This window comes from Anser cygnoides, chromosome 2 (genome assembly GCF_040182565.1).
Source record: "Anser cygnoides isolate HZ-2024a breed goose chromosome 2, Taihu_goose_T2T_genome, whole genome shotgun sequence".
In the NCBI taxonomy this organism is placed as follows: domain Eukaryota; kingdom Metazoa; phylum Chordata; class Aves; order Anseriformes; family Anatidae; genus Anser; species Anser cygnoides.
Genome location: NC_089874.1, coordinates 118,838,926 through 118,855,504, shown reverse-complemented (window position 1 = coordinate 118,855,504; position 16,579 = coordinate 118,838,926). Strand labels below are relative to the sequence as shown.

The following is a 16,579-nucleotide window of genomic DNA, read 5'->3' as shown; positions in this document are numbered from 1 at the left end:
GGATCTCTTTCCTTCCACTGTACTGGAGAAGTGGATAATCAGACCCAATTATGGGACCTTACGGAGTGCTAGATCTTAGCTGCAGCCAAACTGCCATATTCAGTGTGCTTACACAGCCCGGTGAATTGTGGAAAATCTTGTATTTTCTTCCCAGTAATTTCATTGTTTTTCCGACTCTGTCTCGTTGGCAGTATCTGTATGGGACTAGGGATTTTCTAATACCTACTGGCTCCCATTTTCAATAAAGATTTAAGACATAATTTTCTACTCGCTTGTAAACTTCTCATGTGTGTACAACATCACTTGAAAAAATGTGTAGTTTGATTTTTTGGTGAGAGCTGGGCTTTGAATGGTGAAGTTAAAGTCTCATATGTGCTTGTAGCAACAACGAACTGCAGTGGAGAACTGCATGTCTTGGGGTATTTATGTAACCTAAAAGTAAACATCTAACTTCAGTGCTTAAATTAGTAAGTTATTCTCCCCAGGCTCCCTGATTTAGAAACATGTAAGTTAGGATCCTGCTCTGAATCACTTTTTGTCTAAGACTCTCCCTTTTCAATATAAGGGACCTATAGAGACTAGCTCCCTTCCACAGGTACCTAAACTGCATGCCAGAAGTTAGCAAAGTGAACCTGCACCCAGCCACGTGTTCCCTGGGTGAATATGCACGTATGTGTAAGAAAGGAAGAAAGTCTCAGTTTGCTCTGAGGTGTGGTTGAAAACCTGTGTCTTCATTTACCTGTTGAGAGAAACAGGATTTTGCTGATTGCTCAGTATAACCAAATGAAGGCCCTTCAAAAACAGCTGTGGGCAGCTTGAGAACCTCCCGCAGAAACATGTCGTATCTGCCATAAACCATCACTCCACTGGAGTCTGAAATCATTGAGAAAATATCTGAGGGGAGAAAAGACAAGAAAAAGACACAGTCACTTCAGTGAGCTACAGATTTGCTCTTAATTCAATATCATCTGATCTGAACCAGAAGTGCTAAATAACATGTTCTGCTTATGGAAACAGCCACTATTACTGCATTTTAATTATAACCCTACTCAATAAAATACACAGAGAATGATTTACATATAAAAAAGAAGCTGATTTTGATATGAAAATATTCCTGCTTTTTTCATTGCGTGGGGTCATTTTTTAAATGAAGTCTGATGCATGACACGAGACAGCAATTTAATCAGATAAGAAGAATTTAATTTGACAAGATACACAACATCAGCTTTTTGCCTACTGCCAGCTTACCCTGTCAAATCTAAATCTTCACAATGAGCTCATTAAGTTAGTTATTATTGTCTTGGACACACAAGGCACTGAAGCTCTTTTAAATGCATTACTTTTTATTCTTCTCCCTGTTTTTTTTCTTTTTTCATGTACAATATCACAAAGTTTTATAACTCCAGAGATGCATGTTTCTCCTTTGTCAGCCTGTACTTTTCCCCCTGTTTAAATGGATCCTAAGCTTATCAGGGGATCACAGACTAAGAAACATGCATTATTTTTCAGGCTGTGATGTCAACTGCTTCATTTCTAGGAAGCTGGAGTAGAAATTCTAGTAGCAGGATCCGGGGACTGCTATGGGAAAAATCAGCATCATTCTCCAGCCTTCCACTGGATGGACCCTGCTCCTTATTCTTAAAGTAGCTTAGGGAACAGTGTTCCCTAATTTACAGTCAGTGTTCCCAATTTATAGTCAGTCTATATTTGAATCTCTACATAGAAATAATGTATTAAAAAAATGGCACTGAATCTGGAAGACTAAATTAGCATCTGTGATTTCTACTTGCCTATTCTAATCATTTAAATAAAACACAAATTAATTTTTTTTGGCTGTGGTAGAAGGCTTAGATGAAACTGAAGGTTGACATAAATCCCTTGGTCAAAAAGTCTGGAAAATGGGGCTCTGGACCTGAACTTCAGACATCATAGCACTAAATAGGAAGTCTTTCATTGCTGCTGCAAGTAAACTCTGCCTTGGCTGTTTGGGAACTGGGAATAAATCCTGTGAAATGAGAATCCATTCTGCAGAATAGATGGAATTAATATGTGCCCTATGGGAAGAAATATAAATAGTGCATAAATATATTGTACTTCTAAGTGTGAAAGGAGATAGATGTTATTAAAAAAAAGCCTGAGAAATTGCTAAATGATGCCTCATCATGTTGAATATTTGAAGCACTAACCAATCAGAGGCAGAATATATGCAATTTAGCTTCAAAAATAAGAAGTTTGATGTCACATTCAGTCAAACTTTTAGTGGGTTTTACTTGCAGATGTACGCAGTGCAAATCTTATACCCAGGCATGAAACTATGGCTTATCATAATTCTGTCTTCTCTTACCTGTACTTTTGCATCTCCAAGTACAACAATGTTTAACAGACAAAAATATCACCCCAAATACTTACATCTTAATTTGTCCATGATCTTTCCTCCACAAAGAGTCGCCAAGGCCATTTTGACTGCAAAAACGGAAATTTTACCATGTCCTTCCCTGTTCAAAAGTAGAAAGTAGACATATTTTGTAATATGGACCTCTTTCCATTTCATATGTTTATCATTGACATGACATATTGTAATGCATACTATATGTAGATTCATGAACAAAGAAGCCAGACTCTTAAAACCGAAGTTTGTTTTTCAGGAGCACACATCAGGACATTGTTCTGTAAAGGTCTCAGAGATGATTTATTATGTATACAAGCATGTATATGTATCTCAATATTTAACTGTTTATCTAATTATGCTTTAAGATAATGATTATTACTGCTGTTTGTGCCACAGCAGCAGTGAAGGACACCTATCACACTCAAGGCCTCCCTATCTGAAGTGACCTGTGTGTTTTCTGCCACTAAAGGACTGCAAATGAATGTAAAAATTAACACTCCAGGAGCAAAAGTGAAAAAAAAGAGAAAAAGGATCACATGATTACACCAGCTGGGTATTGTACCCATTATAGATCCTAGCATCTTTAAATGATACACCTGACCCCCATGAACTTATAAGGACTTTGCTGAAATTGTTGAAAGAACACGCATCCAGAATCAGCAAAGGACATTTGCGGTGGTATGTAGAAGAGTCTTGTCCCTGATTACTTCAGGTTGAGGCTATGCCTGGCTCTCTATTTTCATCTTAAAATGAATAATGCTATTAAAGTCCAAACATGCACAAGAATATGCCATGTAGGCAAAAGGACATTTTTTTCCCTGTAGATTTAGTCATGTTCAGGTAGAAATAAAAGACTTTTTTTCCTCCTTTAAAAATATATGGTACTTGCAGGATACAACGTTTACCTTTCACACATTGCTACCTCTTCAGTTAACTGTCCTGAAGCGTTCAATGGCTTAACTTCATTGCTCCTCTTGCTATATTCTCTCACTCTCCCCCCATAGTCCTCATGGCACCCAACAGTTATCTACCATTATAGAAACCTTGGTATATTCCAGTTGTGTGAATAATATATTAATTGACACACTGCAAGGCACTCAGCTCCTAAAAGAACTATCCCTGAGTTTAGGCAAAACTAAGTATTCACGGGAATCGCAGAACAAGAATGTTATAATTTTCAGTCCCTGTCCAAAGATGAGAATGAGCAGACTCTTAATATAATCTGCTTTTTTAGATTATTTGTTTTTTTTTTTTCCTCCTTGGTATCCAAATGTTGAAATGTGCATTTTTTCCTTGAATCCTCAGTCTTATTATAAGGCAGTCCAAGTCCACATTGCACTGGCACAACATTTATCTATCATCCAAACTCCTCAGCATTATTTAGTAGCTTTGCATGTATCTGTTTAATGACATCAGTAAAAACACATTGTCGTCATGCTTAAAAAAAAAGAAAAAGAGACGTTCTCAGCCACTATTTGTGAGCTTAACAAAATGACACCTATGTTCTCTTCCAAACTCTACTGATAGGGCTAATGATGGGGACAGATAACACAGTTTTGTGCCATTTTGAAGTGGAGGTTTTGTAATATTCAGTCTTTACCAAAAACATTATGTTTATAAGGGATTTCCTGTTAATATATATATTTATTTCTTAAATAAGATTAACTGCACTGGCAATAGCAATGCATGGAAATTTAGCTCTCCATCAGCGTTTATGAAATTACTCTGTTGATTGTCACTCATAATTTTAATGAATAAACTTGTGTCTGATCAGAACTGAAAGATTAACTGATTCTGGAAAGACACAGGGCCTGTGATTGTGCATCCCTCTGCTAACCCCAAAGCAGACTAATACTGTAATATATACATATGTTGCAGACATGAATGGTACACCCATTTTAGTACATTAAAGCATGCTACATGCTTCTCGGCTATGTTCATTCTTAAGTCACTCTGACTTTACAAAATGAGTCAGTTCCCTAAGCTTGGCTAGCTAATCTTTAGGGTTCAGTTAGGTTCAATTAGATTTGGTTCTAGTTCAATGTAATACATAACTCTAAATATTAATTCTAAATATTCTTTACACATTTACAACTGCTTTTTGTCAGAAAATCAGCTAGAGATGCAGACAAAATGAAATAAAATCACTACGTCAGTATTTAAGATATAAATCTTTACTACACTCTATAAAGCAGGCTTTGGTGCACATTTACTTTTTCATTACATTGTGTCCTCTTTGACTGGCTCCATAAGATTAAAATCCCAGTACAGGAATTTCAGAATTTATTCCAGTCTTCTGCATTTCCATCCTTTGTTGGTTAGGCTCTAATCTGTGCAAACAAATTGTAGGCACGGCTGAGAATTCAGTCATTTGGTGTTCTTTTGGGGCATGTTACCCTTTAGACCTCTGGGAGTCTTTCTGCACTGTTTTATCATGAGGTTTTTACCTGACTTTAAAAGAATTGTTACACTAAAGAAAAATAAATGCTAAGCGGAAGCAACAGCGTTATTAAGAAGCTGCAGAAGAACTTGAGGAAAAAATAAAGCCCATGTGGAACTGCTTCAGATTTAGATATTTTTCCCAGTAGGTTTAGTTACATTTACTAACAGGATTACATTCTTGAGTGGCAGGCTCATCAACTCGCCTTCAGCTTTCCACCCCAAAGCCACTAGCATTTCCTGTACTCAAACAGTTACGGAACAGAGGAAAAGAAAAAAAATAAGATTTCATTTATCTCTTCAATCTCTCAGTTTGAGCTGATCAGTTTTGACACTGTATTTTGTATCGGTCATTTGTATTCATAAAAGCATCACTAGAGCCCGTATAAATTCAATTTGCCCTGCAAATATGTATGTGTGCGTGTGTGTGTGCATACATATACACACATGCATGCATAAATATATGCGACTGATGAACAGACAGGATAATAGGGCCTAAGACTTTCCAGTATCACTTGGATCCAGGAGTGCCCTGAGCTATTGCTGAGCACTACAGATGCCCTTGACTGGCAGCAGTGGGGCATCGCACTGGTTGCAGCACAAAAGCAAACGCCGAAGCAGCAGCTGACAGCAGCATGAAGTCCTCTGCTCAAGTCGGCGCTCCCCGAATGAAGCTTTAGGCTGGCTAATGCAAAGAGATATAAATTCTACTAGTGGAAATTGGACAGGACAGAAAATATTTTGATTTTATAAAGCACCCCTCTTCTAGCAGTTACTCTTCAGTTCCCTACAGAAAAGCACTAGAAGTGTTAATGATGGCACAGGCAACTGCTGGAGCTGATGTGCACTTAGCAGAAGCACTGGATAGAGTACTTAGAGAAGGGAATGATGGCCAGGGCACTAAGGTTATCTCCTGCTGCTTGGGGGAAAAAGGGCAAAAAATAATACATGCTTTTAGACACCAGAGCAGAGCAGAAAGTTTCTTCTTTAAATGTGTAACGGCAGAGAGAGATGGCCTCTCTCCAGAGCAAGAAACCCCCCCAGACTGCCTGACAAACTTTCCCCTGGTGCGCTCCATCAACTCTTTGTGTTACCTTTTCCAAAAGTTGGAAACTTTCTTCAGTTACTTGTGGACCTCCTACTACCCACATTAATTAGGGCAATGGCAGCTGTAATGTCAGAGGCTGTAATTACAAATTCCCATTTTCAGAAATAGGTTTCAGGGATGAAATTATTGGAATCATGCTAAATTCTTTCATTTAGGAAAGCAAAATTTGTAGCAGCCAAATCTCTTAAACACAGTTTTGCAGGACTTCATTCCTAAAAGCCAGCCAGACTGTATCACTTCCAAAGATTAGCAAAGGTGGAGAAGAGAGGCAATTAAACACTTCACAGCTCCAAATGGATGGCCAAGCAAGACGTTATATTTCCAAAACAGATACTGAACATCTTTATGTGTTGAACTCAGCATGGCTCTAATGCACATTTGATTAAAAAGGGCATATATTTCCTCTTTTCTCTGCAGAAGCCTAGCCCCTACAACTAGGTTTAGTTTGTTTCATCGCCCAGAGCTCACAGCTCCAATCATTACACAAATGTGTCAAGGAACAGAAAAATCTGCTATGATCTTGTCAGTCAAGCTTTGCAGCAAGAACAGCTGTATTGCAATACTGAGTAAGTGCTGAAGATGACCTAGCACAGAATATCTTACAGTCTGTATAATAAGAGTCTTTTTAGGAACTGCTTTATTGAATGAGGCTGACATTCCACCTAGTCGGCTGTCCAGGCTTTGACATGTCTTGGGATGAATTTTTCTGAGAGGTTTGAACTTGTCATCTTGTTACATAGTACTTTTGTGCCAGTGAAGGAAGTATGCTATTACTCCATACGGCCAGTTTATCACCTGAGGCCTCAAAGCAAAAGCTATTGCCCAATTTTCATGTGCAGTTAAAACTGCAGATCAGGCACATTTTTGTCCAGAATCTTCAAAGTCTGACGTGTTCACTGTTTTTTGTCTATCAGGATCCTCTATGACATGATAGTGAATTCCATACACCAGGGGCAAACTAATTGGAATGGCATTTGTGTCTATGAACTTTGATTTTGTTGACTTGCAGTTTTATGAGGTTGCACTTTGATTTTGGCTTAGCATGATGGAGCACCACTGTCAGTGTAATGTGAAATCTTACACACTGTAATTTCTCCTCACTTTTTCCTCCCTTTGGGATCAAGCAGCAGGGACATATATTTATCTGTAGGCCTAAGGAATCCCCAGAGACACGAAAAAATCTGCGTTTCATAGAATTGGGATGAATGCTCAACACCGGCAGTAGGCAAGCTGGCCAACACGCCATGGCATTGCACCACAGTTCCTCTGAGTTTTGCCGGCCAGGCTCTAGCTCCTGGGAAGAAAACGGTATTGCAGACCTAGGAAAATGCCCCCTGCCAGAGGGCAGAGAAACCTGCCAGGTTTTCAGTGGGCTATAAATGAAGGAAGAAGCTCTGTTTAAAACTCAGAGGATCTTCAGCCTGTTGCTAGCAGATTCCCAGCAGAGTACATACACATGGGGCAGTATGTATCGACTAGAGCGGAATAAATGAGAGAATGGTTAGGCGTATTGGGTTTCAAATCACATATTCACTTGTCCCTTGTTGTCCTTTCATACATGCGAAGTGACAGACTCCACTTCTCCACTCCCTTTCTTTGCATTTCAAATGGCACATGAGGAACCAAGCAATCTCTTCTGGAACTGCCCAGAGCGCAGCAGGAGCAGCCTTTGCTCTGCATAGCCACAGACACCAAAAAAGTCTGTGATAGCTTTGAACAGCATTTGCACTTACACTGAAGAGCTATTATGCTGTTTTGGTCTTAGAAAGCTGTTCTGTTTTTTCTATGGTTTGTTTTTTTTTTGTTGTCGTTGCTGTTGTCTGTGTTCATAGAATCAAATGTAATCTTATTAACATTCATTAAAGAGAAGGAATAATTCCTCACAATCTGGAATTTTGGATGGCATTTTAGAAAGGCTGCCCATTTCCTGAAAACACAGGCTAAAAAACTGAGGAGTAAACCCAGGTCAAAGACAACAGGACTATTTTAGGGGTGACTATTGTGACTTCAGCATGACTCACGCACCTAATAAAACCCTTTTTTTCCATCCAAGAAGGCTCTATGTTAATTTAGTTTAACTGTCCAGTTTCTTCATATGAGGGAAGGACATGGAGAGAGACTTCACCCAGCCTCACAGTCCCAAGCCTGTTTCTTCCTATATCCAATGTATGGCTTCTGTGTGAGCATGAGACCACTAGAAAAGGCCTTGCTCCTCCTTCTCCTAAGTCAAATGAACCAAACGCCAGATATTTGGTGCATTTCAAACAAGGTCATATGCAGCCGGTCCCCTTCCTAGACCCCAAAGCAGAGTGCGTCTTCCTCAGGGCCCTCTGGCTGTCTCTGTCCTCCTGGGAAATGCATCCTGTGCACCCTTCTTGGAGGCAGATGCATGAGGAGGACTGCATGAGGGTTACAGCCTCCTCACCTGCAGGTCCTTAGGGGGGGGGGCCAAAACAGGTCACAACACACAGCACGTGCGATGTTGTGCTCAGGAAAGCAAAACCTCGCCCTTCAGATTTTCTGTTTCCCTACAGAGGAGTAAAACCCTTCCCTCCATTTTGCTGCGAGCAGCCTTGACATCGAGCTGACATCTTTACCCCCGCTGCAGAGAGCTACAGAACAAGCACGTTATCTCAGCTCTTGCTTCCACGGCCCTGGGCCTTGTGTTTATCAGCCGGGAAGCGTTTTGCTTGCAGCATGCACCGATGCGTGTGTCCGGCCGTTTCCGTTGTCCTTTAGCGCTCCTGTCACGGCCACAAGAGCATAAATTAAAACGCCTGTTCCCTGTTTTACTGCCCTTGAGAGGGGAAAAATACTCCTGAAGGCGCCGGTTTCACAACTGATTGACTTCTTGTTTTTCCCTCGGAGTGGCCGGAGGGGAGGCTGGGTGCAGCCCTGTCATGTGGAACAGGCACTTTTTCTCCCCGTTGCCATGGCGACCGAGCCGCCCGGCTGGTCTGGCTCCGAGAGGTGCAACCCAGCACCAGGCCGTCAAGCCAGAGGATGGAAAGGGGGGGGTAGAGGGGCAGCATCCTTATTTTAAGGTGTCACGACAGCATTTTCAGCTGGCGAATTTTCAAAATATAAGCTATAAAGAGCCAATTTGCGGATTTAACCGCTGTTCTCCAATAATTTGTTTCTGAGGATTTTGAACACGGCAATGCAGGTTGATGTCTACATATTCCCTAACTATAATACGTATACACAGTACACTTGTTAAGGTAAGTGGCTCGCTCTATCTTGAACTTTTCCTTTTTGTAATACGGGTCCCATGCAGTAATAAACAACATGAATTTCAATTTCACCTCCTGGTCTTTATCCTATTTCTGTCATGGTCTCAAAATCATGCTGCACTGGCAGGAGCCAGAAAAAAAAATTGCTTACAGCTGCAAGAACTTGCAGGAAAATGAGCTCTTTCCAAATAATGAGCTATTAACCCCTGTCACTGCTGCAGAGTCATTGCAGTGGTGTCAGCCACTGGTATGTCAATAAATAACTACGCAAATTAGAAGTGGATGTAAATTCGTTTCTGTAGATAATTCCTCTTTGATATAAACTGGAACAAATCTGAGTAACTGGATGAAAACACAGTTGTGCTGAATTTGGCTCAGCAGAAAGGAAAGTAGAGGTCCTTAATTTTAGGTTCTCTCCCTAGTTAGCACTATTCACATGCTCATTATTTGGGTCAGAATATAGCTTGTTGAATTGTTTTCCAGAGATATTTCCGGAGCAAGCAAAATCCTTTCGCCAGTCAGGAAAGGAGGGAAGCCCGTGTGGGTAAAGAGGGCAGACTTACGGATCAAAGGCCGCTAGCAAGAAGTTCAGCAGTAAGCTGATGGATTGCTCCACGTTGATCTGGTGGGTCGTCGGCATCCGTTTGTTGAGCTGGTAGAAAATCGTCGAAATCACAGCTTCGAGGCGAGCCACGTTCAGTTCGATGTTGGGGTCCAGGTTGTTGAGGGCATTTTCCCGCAACGCTTCTATCACGTTCCAGATGTCCACCAGGTGCACTAGGGGACAGCACACAGACAGTCAGAGGGACACACTGAGCACGACACACTGCGGGGATAACACCACCATGCAGGATATGATCTATGAGTAATGAAATGAATGAATGCGTTTTCCATCACTGAGAATTAAACTTGGCAGAGAGAAGAGCAAATAAAAATGAAATCCGTTAATATGCAAACAATATATTGATATAATTAGTTGCAATAAGTACAACTTCAGCTCAGGAAATCACTCCTCATTGTATGAAGTGTTCAAGTAAAAATCTATATTTTACTGAAATCACTGGAAGGTAAACATATGCTAATTGTTTTTCTGAACCATGCCTCTATGAATACCCATTCAGAAATTACTCTTAGATATTAATTTGCATACCAGATGGGCTTTTCGGAAGATCCTACGAATACGAAGTGCTTAACACACACTGACATTTTGAAAATCCTTTTCAGCAATTTGTACTGAAGGCAAAATATTTTACACAAACAGAATTGCAATTGAGTCGGGGTAGACAAGCTACATTTAAATAAAGTACACATAACGAGTGATCCCAAAGTCATATTTTGGTCTTCTAAACATATTTGCCAAATGGTTTGTTAAATCTCTCTCTTTGATAAAGTCCTGGTCTAAGCTGAATTTCACGGGGGCTGGTTTTGCCTGCAAGGACAGCTTAAAGGACAATCTCTGCTCAACCCTCACATTGTATCTGAACAAAAATCTTGTTTGCATAGCACTGTTATTGTGACAGAATGATCAGCTTGCTGCAGATTGGCATTTCTTGAAATGGTGGACCATGCCAAAAATTAAAAAAAACCCACACTCGTTCAAAATTTGGATTTAGTTCAAACCTGAACTCAAAGAATCATCTCTCTCTTTCTCTTTCTCTTTCTCTCTCGATCTTAAGTATTACCTTTTTTCCTACTAAATTTTCAACGCGAAACAAACCATGAGTCTCAGGGTGCACATTCTCTCTTTTTACTAGATAAAGTACTGTATAGTTCTTATTACTTAGCATGGTGATATGCCTTCATTTCAAGGGCCATCCATATTTGGAATCCACCATTTTATTGTGGATAGAGAAATTTAATTCTAATCCTCATCATTATATTTTTACTTGCGTGGTTTGAAGGCAGTGTCTCAGACTGCAATGTGACATGATAGCCTGGTGGCAGAGAAATGTAAACTGTCACTAGCTAGATAAATGAAACCAGATATACTGTCTTTTTACTTAGTCTAGAATTTTTCCCAGTGGCTGGGTTTCTTCACCTTACAGGAAAAAAAAAATCTGCTACTGCTCGTGTAAGCTGCAACACCCAAGGAGGGAAATACAAGTGAGTGGCAATAGCAGCAGCAACTACTTCAGGCATTATATAAAGCACTTTTCCACTTCTTCTTGCTGTTCCCTAGCAAATGATTGGGAAAAACTGCAAGATGTAGTTCCATTGTTACACTTAATTATTTATTTGGCTTTTGTACTAGAAGGAAACTTCTACGGCTGACCTTGTATGCTGTCAGGAGATTGTCTTGAGAGACTCATTCTGAATTAAGCCAGGTAGGTGAGCACACAACTTCTTTTCAGATCCTTTTAATACAGCCATGCCCATTCCCATTCAACCAGTTTTTACTGTCAAGTTGCCACTAAAATAATCTGGTTAAATGGCAGATGAACAATCCCAAGGAAGACAGCTAGCACATAATAACTGCCCCTTTTTGGGAAGCTTCTCCACATGGCTTAGGGGATGGAAGAAGTCACCATAAAGCAGGTCATTGTATGGTCCAGGAGAGAAGAGTTAATGAGAGTTTCCTATTCTGGGCCACCAGTATAAGGCCGCCAGGGAAGAAATACAGAGCGATATGCTGAATGATGCAGCAAATAGCCAAACCGTGAGCCTGTATTTTGTGGCCCTACTAAGAAGGGAAAGGCAAGCAGAAAGCAGAAGGTTAAGTGTGACGTTTCCCCTAAGGTCTGTCTGCCGCTGTCCATGAGGATGGTCTCCGGTAGTTCAGACAAGTAGATGAAGGAGAAGGTCCTTCCACCAGCAGTGTCACCAGGCGGGCTTCTGGGTGCTAGGGTATGCGTGCAACCTGTCAAACCTGGGCTGCAGCTACAGCGGAAAGGTAGCAGTGCAAGAAACTACAAGGCATGAGAAATAGCAGAAAGGGAGAAATACATATGCAGATGGCTAACCTTGACTTGAGGCTACACTAACAAGAGAGCAACCCCAGAAAGAGCATAAACAGGGTTACTAGCCAAGCAGCACTGCTGACAGAGGCAGAAATTACTAGGGCAACCCTATCATAAATACTGAGTAAGGATGTAAAATCAGCACCATTGTGGCCAGTGGGAAAGGAATAAACAGGAACAGACTGTTTATTTGGGAGTGGGTGAGAACGGTAAATGAAAAAGAAAAGAACAAAAGAAAACATGGCAGTGGAAAAAGGGAATATAAAGGGTAACAAATCATGTCATCAGGGCTGCTTGGGTGTACATCTCAAGCAGCCCCACACTTGACCGGTGCAAAGGAACAAACACAGAGGTAAGTCCCTTGTCCTGGACATTTGCATACCTGGTTTGCTTCTGCAGTTGTGGGGAACTGCAATGGTGTCCCTAGCATTGATAAAAGGCCATCTAGGCAGGAAGAACCAGACATCCAGGCTCCCTAACAGTGAGAACTGAACACAGCATTTTAACTTTAATTGCCACATCCTATTAGCAGAAAACACTTGAATAAGAGAGCATGGAGGAAAACACATGACATAAGGAATGAAGTGGAAATGGGGCTTGGTGTCTTTATTCTTCATGTGATCCAGTACTGATATTATGTGGCTGCCTAATTTTCATGAGTTTCTTCTTTTCCCACTGATCCTATATTTCCCATAAGATAATCATATCCAGAGTTAGTTTTGGTGATGGTCCTCAGAATGGAAATATCCAGAGGCTAGCAGAGGTGGGACTAATAATATCAGTACACTAACACATTTGAGAGAAAAATATTGTTTTTAGCACTAACTTTAGCTTGAAAGACTCAGAGGCTATCCTGATATTCATTGGTATGCCACAAAGGTAGGGCATGCGTCTAAGAAAGTGATTTAGTGGAAATTACATAGAAGTAACTGTCCCCCACCCACCATAAAGTATTAGTCTCAAGGAACTGCTGTGCGTTTGTACCGTAAATAATTTCACTTGGGCTTTTTTTCCAGAAACACTTTGGTTCCACTTGAAGCCAAATAAACAACAATCCTGCTGCACCATTTTATTTTTCATTCTACTCATGAATTTCAAATCTCTTCACAGAGGCTAGAAAGCAAGACTTCCTGGAGGAGGAAATGAAAGATGGACAAAATCCAGGCTTTTTAACAAGATCTGCTAATTTTAAAAGTATCTGTTTAAATACCTAGCTCAAAATCACAAGTAGAGTTTGTTAGACTGCTGTACGGAGGACTGAAGACTCTGGCCTTTACTCAAGTCAGTTGAAACGGGCAGGATTTTGCCCATCTGAATTTAACTGTCAAAATCAGATGTCAAGTGTCAGCTGGTGATCAAGGTTCCCTCTACAACTGGTGAAAGGAAAAGGCATCCAAAACATATGTTTGGAGAAAAGTGGGATGAACAGTGCTTTGAAGGGGCCTCTGTTCCTTCGTTGACTACAAAGTGTATGTGAGCTGTGACCTCAGGGCTAGCAAGGTTAACTGAGATGAATCCCACACCTTGTTCTTTAAAAGTCAAGAAAAGATGTCTTCTCTGTTCTGACTACTACATGGCCTAGAATAATTAGTTTTTACAGAAAATATGAATAATAAATATTGTGATCTGTATAAATAGCTACCAGACCCTGTCATAGCTGCAGCCTCCGCATCCCTTGACCTAGCACAGATTGCATCTGGGTCTAGTACCCTACAGAATACTATTTTTAAAAAATTTACTCACGTAGTAAGTATTATACCACGTTGCCAAGTCAACCTATCAATGCCAGGATAAAGCAGAGAAAAACACAGGCCTCTGCAAGCTCCTCTTTATCCATTTGTACTATTAGAAACTTACGACAGTATCAATCTACAGCTAATAAGGTATCTGTAGGGTCACACCCTTTTTAATATAAAAACAGAATATTAATCCTGCAAACTTTGTATAAGATTACTTTCCTCTCTTTAATTTTCATCCTCTCTGCTACCAATTTCCTACAGTATCTGTCATGCCATATATTTATTCATCCATCCCTGAGACTGTCTTAACCTCACTGAAGAAGACATTTCTCCTTACTTTGTACATATTACACACAGTGCAATAAAACCTGAATCTGATTTCTAAGTACTGTGGTGATAGGAAGTTTGTTGCAAAACTAGCTTATGGATGCAAGAGAGCATTCTTTCCCCTAAAATCTGCCCTAATGCCTTCAACAAAGTCAAACTTTGCAAGTTAATTCTCAGCTTTTTTTTTTTCTTCACAGCTACTGTTGCTGCTTTTGCTGCCTTGCCCACATTTCCCCCTGAAAAGGGGATTACCCCTCAGCATGAGGAAGATGCCCTTTCTGAAATGGATCTCCTAAGCTGCAGAAAACCGGCAGTTTTTACAGCGCCACCAGGCTATCATTAGACGTGAGGAGAAAAGGCTGCTTGTGTATAGCAACTATGTAGTATAAAGCAATTCAAAACCATACAGCCCAGCCAAACTTCGAGGACCCTTCAGGAAGGCTGCCCACTCTGCATACTGCAGAGCTACCCAGGTATAGCAAACCTCCCTCATCTGCCTGCTGTCTGAAACAGATGTAGCTGATTTCCACATGCAATTGCTCAACTACTGTTTCCCCTCCGATTTTTTGTTGTGATTTCTAAAGTCACGGCTATGCAAAACATCTGCATTATTAGATCTTTTACAGCAGACACTGTCTGCTAATTTAACTTTTATATGAGATTAAGTAATATTTAAAGACTGTTGTAGCAGTTTCCATACTTGAGCACGTTCAGCTACAGACAGTGATTAGTGAATGTAAATAAAATTCAGTATCCGCTCAGACAGAAGTGGGACGAGGCAGATGAACAGCACTGCAGATGGCTGCCCTTCACTTCTTCTCCACAGCAATTGTTAGCAACAAATTCACACTTGGAGGAGACACGGCCCAAATCGCAGAGAATTAAGTTTAATGCATGAAAATACACTCCAAATAACAAATGTTATTTCCTTCAGTGAACTCCTTCACCTGTTAAAACAATACTTGGAGAGTGACTGTTGCCAGCACGTTGTAAATGAATTATTCCGTCCCTTTTGAAGTATCTAAATGTGGATGGAAGACGTCTGACTCAGTTTGAAAGGAGTTTTGCATTTTCCTCTAACTGAAAAGCTTTTAGAGACACACCTGAAGTTTTACATCCTGCCCTTCTGCCCTTACCTGTGTTCAGAACATCCTTTCCTATCACTTTCTATTGCTTCATTACAATGAAAAACAGTAATTAGGAGCCACAGTGCAGAATTCCTCCATCCTACGACTCTGTCAGCAGGTTGATTTGTGGAGGAGGTATACTCAATACATCGGGAGAGAGGAGAATTTTGGACAAAACTATGTTGTTTACTACAAATATGCATGGTAATTTTACTGATTTTGATCTTTTTTTTCAAGAGTTGTTTAGCTTCTTCATTAGGAGGAAATCAATGTATTTTTTAATTTAATGGCTACTTACAAGTAGTAGTTTTCTGTTTGGTAGATAAAGATATATCAATAGCCAAAATGTGAGAGAAGAGATGGACTATTCCCATTTTTTTTCAGCTTAAAGCAGAGAAATTAAAATTTATTTGTAAGGTGAAAAATTAAGTCTTGTTTCCATCATGCGGTTTATTTAGAATCACTGTGATATACAGAGGCTGTGAGATATAGATAATCTTGGATATATCACTAATCTCAAAGGCGGCAGCTTACTTCAAACATCGGTTGTCAAGAAATGATGTTGCCCTAAGCAAACATAAAAAAGAAAACTGTAGGGGAAGTTTATCTACTAAAAAAAATAATAATAAAAAATAAACCAAAAAAACAGTCTCTGTGCTTAAGCTTTCTTAACATTAAACTGATTGACTAATGCAAAAATCCTCAACTCTTCTACTGTATTTTTGGTATTCTACCTGAAACATTAACTCTACAATGCTATCTTTCCATTTATTAATAAATGAACATGGAAGAGAAGATTACATTTAATCAAACAAGGGAAGAGACTAAATTAGGGCTTTAATAATCAATTCAAATTTACTTAACATACATTAGGTCTAACTAAATCTATTTTAAATATGCCCAATAGATAGCCATAACAGCATTCTGCCTTGACAGATCTTTGTCGGTGAATTGAGAAAAAACTGTTAAGAAAGTATGAATTTAAATTATTTCTAAAATCTAAGGTTTTTATTAAAAAATTTAGTTCACCAATGCTCTTACAGACATGCCTGAGTTTAAACATACTAGCACTGTCACTTGAAATCGGTGGCACTTGTATGCCAGGTATTTCATGCAGATTTCATTAAAAGTGACAGATTTATGCTTCCTTGCCCTAACAATCCCCAAAATATTACAAGATATGTTAGATGACTCTTCTTTTTTAGATTAGAATCTGTGAACCCATCGCAAATCAGGATGCTGGAGCCATTTGTCATCGTT

At 39.9% G+C, this 16,579-nt stretch overlaps 1 protein-coding gene across 19 annotated transcripts in view; it reads right to left on the bottom strand.

Annotated features, from left to right (window-relative positions):
* Window positions 1–16,579, bottom strand: part of DTNA (dystrobrevin alpha) — a 227,652-nt gene that overhangs the window by 59,804 nt on the left and 151,269 nt on the right. For all 19 annotated transcript variants that reach the window (XM_066992934.1, XM_066992930.1, XM_066992929.1 and 16 more), the window contains 3 exons: window positions 9,733–9,946; window positions 2,410–2,495; window positions 740–894 (listed from right to left, as the gene is read on the bottom strand). In XM_066992934.1, the coding sequence (XP_066849035.1) occupies window positions 740–894; window positions 2,410–2,495; window positions 9,733–9,946 (455 nt within the window). The remainder of the gene's footprint in view (window positions 1–739; window positions 895–2,409; window positions 2,496–9,732; window positions 9,947–16,579) is intronic.